This window comes from Solanum lycopersicum, chromosome 7 (genome assembly GCF_036512215.1).
Source record: "Solanum lycopersicum chromosome 7, SLM_r2.1".
In the NCBI taxonomy this organism is placed as follows: domain Eukaryota; kingdom Viridiplantae; phylum Streptophyta; class Magnoliopsida; order Solanales; family Solanaceae; genus Solanum; species Solanum lycopersicum.
In genome coordinates, this window is record NC_090806.1 from 59,197,342 (window position 1) to 59,214,005 (window position 16,664).

At 29.0% G+C, this 16,664-nt stretch overlaps 1 protein-coding gene across 1 annotated transcript; it reads left to right on the forward strand.

The window, feature by feature from the left end:
* The first annotated feature begins 9,673 nt into the window (after positions 1–9,673).
* Positions 9,674–13,084, forward strand: LOC101255510 (cellulose synthase-like protein G2). Its single transcript, XM_004243592.5, has 7 exons — positions 9,674–10,424; positions 10,532–10,627; positions 10,710–10,838; positions 10,933–11,145; positions 11,242–11,341; positions 11,915–12,090; positions 12,167–13,084. Exons 1-7 carry the CDS (start codon positions 9,819–9,821, stop codon positions 12,986–12,988), a joined length of 2,142 nt encoding a protein of 713 aa, XP_004243640.1. The 5' UTR covers positions 9,674–9,818; the 3' UTR covers positions 12,989–13,084.
* Positions 13,085–16,664: the final 3,580 nt, after the last annotated feature.

The following is a 16,664-nucleotide window of genomic DNA, read 5'->3' on the forward strand; positions in this document are numbered from 1 at the left end:
AAGCTCTGACGGGCGATGAATATCAAAAACATGTGAGAAATAAAAATAAAATAAAATTGAGTTAATTGTAGTACACTGCAATTCGTGTTTAGAATGATAAAATTAAACTCAATTTGAAGAGGTGCAACTATAATTATTTTAGAATGTTCAATTGGACATCATTTGTTGAAAAATTAAATTGTATATATATGTCAAATTTCACATTTAAAAAATATATATTTAAAAGTTGACATCTTTCACAAAAGTTACTTCTTTAGTGTAGTGATAACAAATGTTTATTTGAACGAAGAAGTTTTATCTTTGAACCCCAATTAACGAATCATATTCTTTTTTGTTTATTTCGACAACCATACATTATTATTCTAGGACACTCATTAATAAAATTTTCCAGCTCAAGCCACTCAATCAGTTTACATTTGGCCGGTCAAGGACTCATTTCAACCAAACAAACTTCGACACATTAAAAATTAGGTTGATATGTAACTCAGTTTGATATATGCATCAAAATTTGTCAAAATATTTTTTTCAATTTGATATGTTATATATTTATCATAATAAAGAAAAATAACAATAAATTTATTAGATACTAAAATAGTTTTAAAAAATAAATAATTAAATTTAGTAAAAATTAAATTAAGTTAGTCTTAAATATTATATAACTCATTACGTAACTTATTTTGACCTTAGCAAAATTTGAATTGGACTGAATCTTTGAGAGATCTCTATGGAGTTTATATTCGTAAAATATTTGATTATGACGTACGGTCAGCCAGTCATACAACTTTTAAAATTTATTTATATTGCCAAAAGATTTCATGTTTACAAATCTGACTATCAAAAATATCAGAGTTAATACCTCAAATGGTCACTCAACTATGCACTCTTTTCTCAGAAAGTTACTCAATTTTTAATTTTCACTCAAAAGTCACTCAACTATGCATTTCTTTCTCAGAAAGTCACTCAACTTTTCACTCTTTCCTCAAAAAGTCATTCAATTTATTAAATTATTTTTTAATTAAAATTTATTGATATTAATTATTTATATAACAAACCAAAATTTTTAAAAAAATCAAAATACCATTTAAACCATTCAGTGATCCACCCACCTAACCCGACCCATTAAAAAAATATGATATGACCCATTTTATTTTGTCTTTAATAATAATTCAAGGTTTAAAGAGAGGGATTAATTTAGGATTAAAGACAAAATAAAATGGGTCATATCATATTTTTTAATGGGTCGGGTTAGGTGGATGAATCACTAAATGGTTTAATTTATTTTTTTAATTTTTTTGTTTGTTATATAAATAATTAATATCAACAATTTTTAATTAAAAAATAATTTAATAGATTGAGTGACTTTTTGATAAAAGAGTGGATAGTTGAGTGACTTTTGAGTTAAAATTCAAAGTTGAGCGACTTTCTGAGAAAGAAAGCAATAGTTGAGTGACTTTTGAGTAAAAATTAAAAGTTGAGTGACTTTATGAGAAAAGAATGCATAAGACAATAATTTAGGTTTATTATCTTTTTAAAATTATTTTTAACTTATATTTAATTTAGGTTTATTATCTTTTTAAAATTATTTTTAACTTATATTTTAATTTTATCGATACAGTAAAAGTTTAAAGAACTTAAAAATAGATTTAACTAAGATTTCATCCTAGTGGATTCCATACGAGTATATTTTTATCTTAATTTATTTGATCATTATTATAAAGCTAAATATTTTATTCTATTTTAAAACGTCATAGTTAAATTAATTTAATAAATATATATATCTAATAGATACCGAGCACCCCTTTTCACTAGTCTGACGACAAGGAGTTAATGCAACTAGGTAGGAGCATTTATGTGGCTTTTAACGAGATAAAAATTCGATCAAATAATCAATTCAAGTATTAAGTATTGTTTAATAACTTTATAGATTTATGTCACGTATATTATAAAATAATTTATTATTAATCAAATCAAGTATTGTTTAATAACTTTATAAATTTATATTATGTACATTATATAATAATTTATTAATAAAATTGATTTAAATTATATTTTTTTTAATAATAAAAATAACAAAAGTGTTAATTATTTTTATTTTTTAAAACTATCAAAAAAATAATTAATTGTATCCTAGCTAATATTTTCAAGAAATAAAAGAAGACCGATGGAAATATGTGGACTTTTCAACTTTTTTATCTGTCAAACCTCGTACTTGCAATAAAAATTTTTTATACTATACTAATTTTAAAAAATTTACATTTTTGAAAAATCTGAATTATATACTTTTATAATTATTTGAAAACCTCTAATTAAGTTTTTTTTTTAAAAAAAAGTGTATTATCATGTTCTTTAATTGAATTATTATTTAGAACTCAATTATATTTTTAGGTTTGATCTATTCTTGGAGATTACTTCAGAATTTGGAGAAAGATGTGTAAAATTACTCCTGAACAAGTTTGTCGGGTAAGAAGTCAGAAAGTTTGCATATTTCCGTCAATCTTAAATTTTTTTCTTGAAATATTAGCTTGGGTACACATAATTGTTTTATTTGATAATTTTAAAAAATAAAAAAATTAACAACTTTATTATGTCGATTAAATTACCTTTTGTTGATTAGTGTGATATTTTGATCCGAAAGTCCTTAATGCACTTTGAGTTGAAAAGCTTAAAATAGAAAAAGGAAATGAAAAAAAAGGTAAAAACTTAGAGTGTGTTTGGTACGAAGGAAAATATTTTCTAGAAAATGTTTTTCAATTTTTTCATGTTTGATTGGGACAAAAGTTTCGAAAAATGTTTTTTAAATCAACTCATTTTTCTCAAAATTAAGGAAAATAACTTCCCTTCAAAAATTAAGGAAAACATTTTCCATAACTCTCCTCCAATTTTAAATTACATTTTTTTTTTTTTGGAAAAACATCAATTTAAATAAATATTTTCAATTTCAAAATTTTATTTTTTCACATGATCCTTGACCCTCCCCCACCGGCCACCCCCGCTAACCCCACCCCCTCCCCAAAAAATTAATTTTGCTTTAAAAATATTTTCAACTTCAAATTTTTATTTTTAAACTCCTACCTCTCCCCCCGGCCAGCCTCCCTACCAGCCCCCACGCACCCCAATCCCCAAAAAAACTCCACCCACCCCAATCCCTAAAAAAATTAATTTTGTTTTTTTTAAAATATAATCAACTTCAAATTTTTATTTTTTCACTCTTATCCCCTCCATCCCCCTCCCCCCGCCCCCACCATCACCCCAAAAAATAATAATTTTGATTTTGAAAATATTTTCAATGTCATAAATTATTTTCTACTCTAGTAAAAATAAAAGATGTCTCTCAAAAACATTTTTCATTCATAAATCAAACACTAAAATCATTTCTAGAAAATATTTTTCTACTCACCAACCAAACATGCAAAAATAAGTCAAAAGTCTACTTGTTTTCCAGAAAAACATTTTCCATAGAAAATATTTTCCTCCATACCAAACACACCCTTAGAGAAATATGATTATGTGAAAGAAAAAAAAAGAGTCGAAAGTGACCGGTGCTCATTTATAAAATAGATATGTTTGTTGTTAGTAAGGAAAAGAAAAAAAAACATTTTTTTTATATAGAGGTTGAGAAGTATGAAGAAAAGAGGATCCTTGTTGGCAACTAGTAAATTGAAAAGAGGGCAGAATCTAAAGAAAAATAGAGACAAAGGCAACATAAAAGTTGAAGTAAAGGTTATCTATGGAAAAGAGTTGAATTGTGTATCGTCATTCTCTTTAATTGCATTCCTTTTGATTGTACATATCGATGTTTTGATTGATTGAGTAGTACTTTCACTAATGACAAAGCTTATGGTATATACTTTCTCCGTCCAAGTCAGATACATATTTTTTATTATCAATTATATTGAAGTAGAGAAATGCAAGTAAAATTTGTTTGTGTATTTTAGAATATTTTCTAGGTAGTCTAAAAATTTCTAACTGGTCTTTATCTCCAAAATGCTTGGATATACATGTATAAATCACTATGTAGTTTAGAGGTTAATTGGGTAGGAAAAAATCAAAATATTCTTAATAAAATTTGTCAAACAACTGACATATGGTTCGTAGGAGATTCTACGGACCGTACAATCAATTATTAGAACCTAAAAGTCCAGTCAATTTCCACGAATCACTACTACATACCATCAATCAACCTACAATTTTTGCAGAGGTTTGTCACCACCTAGTAGAGGCAGAAGCGGGGGCTATCAAGTAGACATCTTTCGTAGACTTGAAGTATAAGCCCAAAATTTCAATAAGACTAGATCACTTCTACGGGTACCTTCTACGACCCGTAAAACACTTTATAATCTGTCTTGTCCGATCCATTTGTAGGTCAAACGACCTGTCATTCCAAGTCCTACGACTTCTTTCCTATGACTCCTAGAATTACCTACTGAACTTAGGTTGGACTCGTAAACCACAACCTCAATGACGAAAATGAATCTTTTCGTTTCCAATCTCAATTTCTAATTTTCGAGGTGTTTAAGAAAAATTACAAGTTGAATAATTTTATCGATACAAAATAAAATTAAATAATTTTTCTTGATAACATTTTAAGATACTAACTCATGAAATCGGTTATCTACTGCTATGGATGTTCACAAGTTGGGTAATTCAAATTGAAAAATCAAACTAATTAAATCGATTAAATAAAATTGAATTTTATTTAATTTACTTTTACATTTTAAAAATTGATGATAATTGATTCAGTTCTGATTTGATGTTAAAAAGTTGAAGAAATAATTAAACCAATAAAATAAATTTTATAGACAATTTTTTGATTATATACTTTTACTATATTATGCTTATGAACAATTTTTTATGCAAAAAATGCTAAAGTCTAATGAAAGACAATAAGGTACGATACACCTTTTGTTTGTCCAACAATATTGATAAGATTATATATTTATTTGGATAGATTATGTTGTTCAGTACATTATATTAATTAACAATATTAGAAGGAAATAACCATATAAGAATTTTAAGTTTCAAAATGATAGGAAGAAAATCTATTTAGTTTTTAATGAATTGGTTTTTTCTTTCTTTCGAATGAATTGTTTTTTATTTAATTTAATTTTATATGATTAATAACTTGACAAGTGAATCAAAATCAATTATAGTTAGATTGATAAATGTATATGACATTTAGATTGATTTTAATTTTAATAATTTAAAAATCAATCAAATTAATTTAAGTTTGATCGATAATTGATTCAAACATACTCATAGGTTAACAAGAAATTCTTTGATCACATTCAATATTTCTTGCACAAGTAGTGCTAGTTGTAGCTATATAAGGGCATCTCGTTCAAACATTAAATTTTTACATTAAATTTGATGTTAATATTATTTTGGTGTAAATTGATTTCAATTCATTGCACCAAAATTTACATAAAAATGAATATTTTTCTCTCTCATCATTATTATATTATTTTTCATATTTCAGCATATTATTTCTAAACCATTCACCATATATTTGTTTAATAATTTATTTATTTGCATTTTTAATTTTTGTGAAAGTTAATTGTAGTTATATCCAATTATAATTATAATAGAATTAACATAAGTTAATTTTTTTTTAAAAAGTAATATATAGAAAAATTAACTTATAAAAAAAGCAGACTTTTCTATCTAAAATTAATATTATAAATATATTATATAAAAATAATTAAATATACAAAAGATTTAATTAAATCATACGATTCATATAATGTTTAATTAAGAGTTTTGTATAATAAAATAATATTAAAATATTCAATAAAATGAATTAATATAAGGAATAATATTACATTATTTGGTGTAACACTACTTACACATTAAAATGATGTAAAAATTAATGTTGGATTTAAATTTTAAAACACTAAATTTTGCATCTAAACTTTATTTAGGGTAAAATTTAGTGTTTGAGTGGAGATGGTCTAATATGCACAAATCTTCAGCACACGTGACACATTAAAATTAGTACACTTTAGAAGGACCCAGAAGGGCTAAACATCAGATAACGAGTGGGGTCATGCAACCTTGGCATATGGCCCAACCTGTAAAGTTCAAGGACTCAATTTTGGCGCACTACTGGCGCGTCGTCCTAGCTTCTCTGGCTCATCAGGTAGACTTTTCCCAAGTGATTCCGACGAATTTTTCAACTCATTTTTTGTTCTTAGTTCGACTAAATTTCATTTTTTTTCTTAATTTCTTTTTAGATTCGGTTATTCAATACATGTACCCAAGAATATAACTAAAAAAAACTCTTAAAATCGATAATATTATCTCAAGAAACTTATCAATTACATCCAATATCAACATTGAAGACAATTTCAAGAACATCAAATTGTCAATTTATTAGGACGAGAATATGCTGAAATTAACATGATTGACGTGTGGGTGAACGAACCCAACGCTCTATGAGCTCACATACCACTTAGGGATCAACCCTTGGCAAAATCTGCAATGAAACCTTCAAGAACTTGACGAAATCTTGACATTTTCTCCCCTTTTCTCCTCGTGAGTTCTTTCTCTAAATACCCTAGAGTGAAATTTGAGTGCATAAACTAAAGCAATTCAGTTTAGATACCTAGTTAATTTAAAAATAAAATGACATAATTGGGTAAGAAAATGACTGAAATATCCCTCTTAAATCTGGGTGACTTTCCTTATCCAGACAACCTAACTTCGAACAGGCATATCTCCCTCATACAAACTCGACAATTAGCAACTCGGTAGCCTTGGAAAGATAATTAAAAAACCTTTCATTTGACATCTTGTAGCCCACCTAACTGTCCAAGTAATAAAAGTTATGATCATTTGTTGACCCAAAATTCATACTTATTATTTTCAAAAATGGTTCTTTCTTATTCTAACTCTTTCAAATAGCCGGGTATTACAAATATATCAAAGAGAAATACTCTATAAGTCATGTTAGATATTACTTTTTAATTAAACTAAAATACTATGAATAAATGTCGTATTTTTAAGAATGTCTTTGTTAAAGTATATTATACTTTTGTTTATTCAATAACATTGCACAAGTAATAGGAGCATTTTGATAGTTTTCACAACTTATGATTCTTTTTATGAGTAAAAAATACAATTTAAAAGTTGAAATTACTTGCCAGAAGTCCAAAATAAAACTTTCGTTTCATCTCATATGATTTCCTTTCATAATTTCATCTCACATGATTAAATGTTCCTTAATTTTTTTTACATTGTTATACAATCTTTATTCAAAATTATACTAGAGAAAATTGCAAAGATTGCTAAGACTAAAAACATAATCACGCAAAATAACTATAGCTTGCTTCACTACGATATGTAGCTACATGTTAAAAGTGAAGAGAGTTGAGGGAGATTAAGAGAGGGATAAAAGAGATCAGCGAGATGTAGGGCGTAAAGACAAAACAAATGAATTGTACTTGTATATTTGCTGGATACATGTTTATATATAACTAGTATGTATATTGTGTATTCCAAAACGATTTGTATAAATGAATAAATTGTATCGGCAAAAATAATTATATCACTGTTGTATCAATGAATATAATTATATCAATGTTATATCAGAGAATACAATTATTCAATATTATATCAAGTTTCACATTTTGTATTTGTCTAATTGATTGCTAACATTTGTGTCAATGTTATATAACGAATAAATGAATTTTTGCACTTTGTATCACTAAAAAGATCTTTATAGTTGACATTTATCATTTTTATAATGTATAATATTTATAGATAGTTATGAGTGCTGAAAATTATTTCATGAAAAATTACATATTTTCTGAAAAAGTAAACTATTTTTAATTATAATAATAATAATCTTTTTGAACAGGCAAATTTTTAATATTTTATTGTTTATAAAATTAATGAGTAAATAATATTATAGTTTTACTTTATCCTTAAGAATTATTAAACTTGAAATATATATAAAAAGTTAAGTAAATAATTCATATTCATTGGTCTAATTAAACAATCAAAATGAATCAATTCATTTTCATTGATTGAAAATTTGACTTTAATAGTACAATAAACAAGGATACAATAATAAATTTACCTAAATTTTTAAGAAATCTAAAATCTAAAATTGTAATAGTTAATATTTCATCTGTAATTACTTGTTCACTTTTATTTTTTAGTTGTCCCAAATTACTTCTCTATTTGACAAACTAAGAGTGGATATTTTTTTACTGATGTCCTCAATAAATTATTTTAAAAAAGATATAATTTTTTTAAATTATAATTTTTATTTGATCTAATTTATATTTAATAAAAGTAAAATAATAAACTCATTATATTAATTTTCTTAATAGAAATGACAATTCAAAAGCATATAATTTAGAGATAATTTAGAACATGTGCACTCATACGAGCGTTGCAATTACATTTAAAAATTCCGACACGTTTCAGCGATAAAGGTTAAGATATTTTGTCCGACGAGTTAAAATATGACATTAATTTATACTTCAGGGTTTAAACCAGAGAGTTTGTAAAAATTGTGGCCAAATGTTGTCATATTTATTTTTAGCAGTCACTCACACCATTTCATTTTTTCCTTATATTGTCATGTCTCAATGTGGCATAGTAGGACTTCATAGAAATTTCGATGATCAAATAGATCAAGGATCCGTTTGGTCCCAAGAATATTTAAAAAAAACTTGAAAAATAAATTAGAAAATGGTGTTTGATTATATAAATTGACAGATGTATTTATCAAATATCCGAAGTTTATAAATACTAAAAAAAAACTTAGTATTTAAGCCAAGTTTGAATATTTGGAAATTTTAAAAGATTCAAGTTTTGATATGAAATATTCATGTTTTTAAAATTAAATTTAATATATTTGAAGATGCTATAAAATTATTAAAAAAATATATAATAATTGACAATTCAAAATATTTAAAATAAGTATGAAGAAATTAGATCAAAGATAAAAATAAATAAATTAAATCTAGTAATCCAAAAAGTATCATTTAAATTGGGATACATAAATTAATAGGCTCAGAGATCGTTTGGTAGCTTGGTTAGAATTATATAAGTAACGTAGAGATAGTTATTAATGAATCTATACATTATTTTAAGCAAATATTAGTTACGTAAAGATTAATCATTTATGTGACTACACATGTATTTATTATTTCATCTTGTATCATGTATAAAATAGTACGTATATATTTTCATAACCTATATATGTATCAATTATGCGATGTCTAAATTATCAACCAAATATCATATTAATTCTTATAAATAAATAACTCATTTCTTCTTTACCTACCAAACATTATACTATTTTATAAAAAAATATTATATAAATAACCTATTTTTCATCCAACTACCAAGCAACCCATCAACTCATGCTCTCTTGGTTGAATTTACCTACACCTTTTTCTTGATAATTCGTCCAAAAAAGAATATTATGTTACTATAATAAAAAATAATTTAATTTTAATTTTTTTATATATTTTTAATTAAATAATTTATTATTACACAAATATTTAATAATTATTTTAAATTTTAAACTTTAAAAGTATGTATCAAATACCACCTAAATTAAGACGAATAAAATATTTATTACTCGGTGAAAACATAATTGATTGTGAACCGTAATGGTTAATTGTTATATATCAAAAATCATTTTAATAAGTTGAAACCTATTAAGGACCAATAAAGCATTATCAAATACATTAAGGATCATTTTGGTATTTTTCTATTTTAGTGCAACCAAAAATATTGAAGCCATATATAGGTGTGGTGAAAGAGCAAGAGAGGGGAGAGGGAGTGCAGAGAGAAACCACACCATGAAAAAAACCATGGAGCTCAACAAAAGCACTGTTCCACAACCTATCACCACCGTATACCGACTCCACATGTTCATCCACTCAATAATCATGCTTGCATTAATATACTACCGTGTATCTAATTTGTTTAAATTCGAAAACATTCTCAGTTTACAAGCACTTGCTTGGGCGCTCATCACTTTTGGTGAATTTAGTTTCATTCTCAAGTGGTTCTTCGGACAAGGTACTCGTTGGCGCCCCGTTGAACGAGATGTTTTCCCTGAAAACATTACTTGCAAAGATTCCGATCTACCGCCAATTGACGTAATGGTATTCACTGCCAATCCTAAGAAAGAGCCAATTGTAGATGTCATGAACACTGTGATATCCGCAATGGCTCTTGATTATCCCACCGATAAATTGGCTGTGTATCTCGCTGATGATGGAGGATGTCCATTGTCGTTGTACGCCATGGAACAAGCGTGTTTGTTTGCAAAGCTATGGTTACCTTTCTGTAGAAACTATGGAATTAAAACGAGATGCCCAAAAGCATTTTTTTCTCCGTTAGGAGATGATGACCGTGTTCTTAAGAATGATGATTTTGCTGCTGAAATGAAAGAAATTAAAGTATGGATGAATTACTTTTTTTTTTTTTTTTTGTATTAGAAGTCAAGTGTTCATTACTTTATTTATTTTTTGCTCATGAATTAACTGTAAAAAAAATAAAATTGCAGTTGAAATATGAAGAGTTCCAGCAGAAGGTGGAACATGCTGGTGAATCTGGAAAAATCAATGGTAACGTAGTGCCTGATAGAGCTTCGCTTATTAAGGTATTCTGAACCATAAACGAAAATGCAGTTTTAGATAAGATCTGCCTATACTATTTTTATCTTCATTATTTTGGCCGAGCAGGTAATAAACGAGAGGGAGAACGAAAAGAGTGTGGATGATATGACGAAAATGCCCTTGCTAGTTTATGTATCCCGTGAAAGAAGATTCAACCGTCTTCATCATTTCAAGGGTGGATCTGCAAATGCTCTAGTATGAATTAATTAAATATTTTTAAATTTCATGTGTCTCGTAGCTGTACAACACAATTTTCTAACATAATATTAAATTAATTTTGTGATTGCAGCTTCGAGTTTCTGGAATAATGAGTAATGCCCCCTATGTACTGGTGTTAGATTGTGATTTCTTCTGTCATGATCCAATATCAGCTAGGAAGGCAATGTGTTTTCATCTTGATCCAAAGCTATCATCTGATTTAGCCTATGTTCAGTTCCCTCAAGTCTTTTACAATGTCAGCAAGTCAGATATTTATGATGTCAAAATTAGACAGGCTTACAAGGTTGTTAAAAAAAATTTCTTTACTTTTATATTAAATTTAGTAGTGAAATGATTTTACATTAAGGTTGATTATGGTAATTTACTTTTTATTTTTTAGACAATATGGCATGGAATGGATGGTATCCAAGGCCCAGTGTTATCTGGGACTGGTTATTTTCTCAAGAGGAAAGCGTTATACACAAGTCCAGGAGTAAAAGGTATGCTAGAAATTTATTTACACTCTCTAGGTCTAATACTAGTAATTGCCCGTGATATTATTTTGGATGTCCAATACTATCAGTTCAATTTATGAAATTCATAGACAATTTTATATTTAACTTTTAATTTATTTTATTATTAATTATAGTCATTTTTTAATTATATTTTTTCCAGTTATAATAAAAATATAATAGAGGAATCTTTCCTATATTTTTTGACAAATTTTAGACATAAGTAACATACAATTTTAGACAAATTTTGGCCAAAAGAATCTTTTCTATATTTTTTATATTTGAAGAGTAATGAATTTTTTCTATTTATATAAATTTTTAAAAAAGCGTGCAAAATTAATATTATTTCAACAAAGAAAGTAGATTGAGCAAGTAAAAATAGAGTAGTATAATACTTTTCATTTTCATTTATAATAAAAAATAGATTTAACATTTTACTGGTTCATTTTTGCAAATCTAGAGAAAATTATATAATTTTCTTCCAAAATTACCCTTATGAAAACAACTTTCTATTATGAAATATTTGGTTGGTTAGTTAAAATTGTTGGGTGGTGGTGACAGAGGCGTATCTTAGTTCACCGGAAAAGCATTTTGGAAGGAGTAAAAGGTTTCTTGCTTCATTAGAGGAGAAAAATGGTTATGTTAAGGCAGATAAAGTCATATCAGAAGATATCATAGAGGAAGCTAAGATGTTAGCTACTTGTGCATATGAGGATGGCACACATTGGGGTCAAGAGGCAAGTCATAATTTATTTACTTTTCATATTTGTTGTTTAAGAGTCTGTTTGGATTGACTTAATATTTGTTACGCAGATTGGTTATTCATACGATTGTCATTTGGAGAGCACTTTTACTGGTTATCTATTACACTGCAAAGGGTGGACATCTACTTATTTGTATCCAGACAGGCCATCTTTCTTGGGTTGTGCCCCAGTTGATATGCAAGGTTTCTCATCACAGCTCATCAAATGGGTTGCTGCACTTACACAAGCTGGTTTATCACATCTCAATCCCATCACTTATGGTTTGAGTAGTAGGATGAGGACTCTCCAATGCATGTGCTATGCCTATTTGATGTATTTCACTCTTTATTCTTGGGGAATGGTTATGTATGCTAGTGTTCCTTCTATTGGCCTTTTGTTTGACTTCCAAGTCTATCCTGAGGTACATGATCCGTGGTTTGCAGTGTATGTGATTGCTTTCATATCGACAATTTTGGAGAATATGTCGGAGTCAATTCCAGAAGGGGGATCAGTTAAAACGTGGTGGATGGAATACAGGGCATTGATGATGATGGGAGTTAGCGCAATATGGTTAGGAGGATTGAAAGCTATATATGACAAGATAGTCGGAACACAAGGAGAGAAATTGTATTTGTCGGACAAGGCAATTGACAAGGAAAAGCTCAAGAAATACGAGAAGGGCAAATTTGATTTCCAAGGAATAGGGATACTTGCTCTGCCACTGATAGCATTTTCCGTGTTGAACCTCGTAGGCTTCATTGTTGGAGCTAATCATGTCTTTATTACTATGAACTACGCAGGCGTGCTGGGCCAACTCCTCGTATCATCGTTCTTCGTCTTTGTTGTCGTCACTGTTGTCATTGATGTTGTATCTTTCTTAAAGGTTTCTTAAACATCATTATGTAATTCTCTAGTATTTAGACAGACCTACTATGTTTATCTCTCTTCAATAATAAGGCCTTCCGTCGAATTATTCAATGAAACAAAATTGTCTCTTTTGTCCCCCCTTTTGATTGTTTAGTGCAAAGTTATGATTCATCAGTTAAAGTGAAAATCTTACCTAACACAATTCGCCTCCTTTTGCGGTTGTTGGTGTTTATACCACAAAATAGATTGCAATAGAGGTTCAAAGGAAGGACCAGAAATTCTAATGACAAATGAGACTCATGTTGTGCTACATTCATGTTTGGCCAAATTTATTTCAAGTAATTAAATTTCAAAAGGAATTCTTGAAAGCACATTGCTTGATCTCGAAATGTTTATCGGTGTAAAAGTTTTGTGAAAAAAGGCGATTCAAGTACAGAGTTCCAAGTTTGGCAGCTTTCAATTGACAGTCCAAGGGAAGAAACATGTAGGAAAACAATGCAGTATGGATTAGTTGCTCCATGGGCTTTTGGAGCAGAATAAACCCATAGTGAACTCTACCAAGAAGGGCTTGCGATGGTGTTTTCAATTCCCACTGGTAAGCCCACTTCACTTCCATTTCCATTGTCACTCCATTTGGTATATTCCTGGAGCTCCAAAATTAACTATTTGTTCTTTAGGTTACTTTTAGTGTAATACTTTAATATTAATGTAAATGTATCATATGTCTTGTCAACTTATGCTTTGATGATAAAACCCATGGAAGTTATGTTGGGTTTTAGCAAGTGTGAATGGGAAAAGAAAAGAGAGAATATGAAAAGTGAGAGAACTACTTTGGAGGGAAAATGAAAAGCCATTTGCAAAGTGCAAATGAAAAGTCTTTCTCCCATATCGGCAAAAGAAATAGAAATTGTTGTCCTTATAGAAGGAAACACTTTCATTACTTCTTAAAAGAGCTAAGAAGAAGATGTCCCCTTGCGTCGTCGTTGCTCGGCTTTGGATGTGATTGATTGATAAATTTTTTGGACAAAATTTATTTAATCAGTTTTTGTTAAATCAAATAAATCCTGTTAATATTATCTCTTATAAATTTGCGGGTAACAGTAACATTTCAAAAAGTCGTTACTTTCCAAAAAGTAGTTATTTTTCTAACAGACACATTTTTTTGAAAAGTTGTTATTTTTTTCAAAAGACACAACTTTCTAGATAAAATGTTCTGAACAGATTTCACTGAACAGACCTGTTCCTTGCTGAAAATGGCTATAAAAGGAAGTCAATTTTTTATTTTTAAAACACTGAAAATTTTTCTTTCTCTGCATTTGTTTTTCTCTCAAATAAAAATCAAAGTGTCCATCGACTGAGTTTGTGTGACTTGTTGCAGTTCTTAAGTTCGTTGAAGTTAAAGAAGTTTGAGGTACCACTATTTCTTTAACAGGTTTAATCCGTTTTATCTTGGGAGAAATTAATCCATAACCTTGGATACAGTGAGGGGATTAAATCTCTTAAGGACACACAGTAGTTTCTGTGGATTCGGATTTATTCTTGTATTTTATATTTTTGCTGCTTCATCTTATTTCTGTTTCTGTTTATTAACTTATAAATACAGGTTATTGTAAGAATAACAAGTTATTCTGTCATGGAAGAAACAAGAGAGGAGAAACGTGTGAAGAGAAGAAAACTGAATATTATTTCATTCTCAGAATGTATTTACAATGAGAAGGCATTCCTCCTTTTATAGATGGATCATTCTAGAATGTGTGATTAGTGAGTCCTAATTTAACTCACTGATCACTAACCACACACCTATTTAACTATCATTACTCATTACTCCCCCTCAAGCTTTAGTCTGAATATATATCGAAGACTCCAAGCTTCGATAGTAACATATGATGAAAAGTTGCACCTAGACCCTTCGTAAGAAGAACCGAAGTCAAGCAAGTTACTTCTCCAATACTTTTTCCTTCCTCAATGCTTCTGAACCTTTTCAATCTATCAAATATATATATACATAATTTATAAGTGAAGATTCTATAAACACTCATATTAACTTTTGTCTAGCCTTAGATGTAACGATTCAAAAAAATAAAATTATATAAAATAAGAATAAATAGGTATTTAAGGGCATAATGGTCCTTTCACATTTTAAATGAATAAATGAATAAATAAATCAAAAACAGATTTGTATTTATTTATTTTAAATGTTATTTGACTAATTCTTTAATTAGTCTCCTAATCATAATAGTTCTCTCTTTTTCACGCTTCTTAACTTTCTCTCTCACGTTCTCCATCTTCCTCCCATCATTTCTGCCAAATATCAACAGTTCTTCACGCTTGAAGAACTCACAAAAATTTTTTTTAAGTAAAAGAAAAAGTAATCAAAACGTCAAGTCTAAGAGAAGTTCGTCGAGTGAGGTGTACGTTGAAGTGAATTGGGAGTGGTTTGGAGGAGTTTTCCGGGCAGCAACATCAAAGTTTGAACATCGATTAAGGTATGAGTTTCTTCTCTTTTGGATCCCTTCCCAAGAGGCCCCTTACGATTCAAACTATTCATCTCGAAACTAAGGTTTTTCCCCGTTGCATGCCCCTGTCACTAGCTCCCTATGATCTTAGGTTGGGTATTCTTGTTGGTAGAATTTAGGGATACTTGTTTGTGGTGATAATATCGTTTCGAGTATGTGTTTATGGCTATGTGTTTATATTTTGTGTCTTTTGGGAATATGTATGTATTTGTGCAAGATTGTGATCATGATTTTGAGTTTTTCTTTAGCATGCTAATAGCATAAAGGTTATTCGTGTTTTGTGTGTAATTAGAGGCTCTTAAAATCGTATATTCACATGGTTGAAAGACTATAAATTCTAGTTAAAACAAATGATCAAATCATCTCCCTAAACTTGTCTTAAGAACATTAACGAATGTATAAGAAACAAATGCTAAATTAACCCGTAAAAATGATGTACAAAATTGTGGAGTAATGTCCCAGAACCTGGAAATAAGTTGTAGATGCATTTTGGAAATGTTGAGCAAAAAAAGAATTAAAAAAAAATAGGTGAGGTCTGCAGGGATTGAACCCGAGACCTCACCAAAACATGCCTTAATAAAATAAATAAAGAAGAGTGCTGAAGGCGGGGCTCGAACTGGGGACAGGGGGCTGCTGAAATTCGCAAAGAAAAAAAAATGGGGCAGGGGGGAGTCGAACTCACGACCTAGGGGGAGGAGGAGGAGAAAAATCAAGTAAATAAATAAATGGGGAGCGTGGGGTTCGAACCCACGACCTCCCAGAATGCGTGAGAAGGGAAAAAATAGTTAAATTTTTGCGAGGCGTGGGGATCGAACCCACGACCTCAGCGCTGAAGGGAAAGGCGCAAACAATAACGTGAGGCTGTGGGGATTCGATCCCACAACCTCACTGTCACTCCCCTATTTAATAAAAAAAGTTAGATGGGCTGTGGGGTTTCGAACCCACCACCTCACAGCCTCCTCTTCAACGAAAATGAGAGGAAAATAAGGGGGTTGGCGGGGTTCGAACCCACAACCTCCCCAATGAGGCGAATTTAATGAATAAATTAAAAATAAAATAAAATAAGGATTTGAATTAGAATTCTAATTAAAATAGAAAAATTATTATTTTATGAAAATGTTGAGATTTAATTTAGAGTTATAGTGTTATGAATATTAGAAATAAAGTCAATGAAAAATATAAATG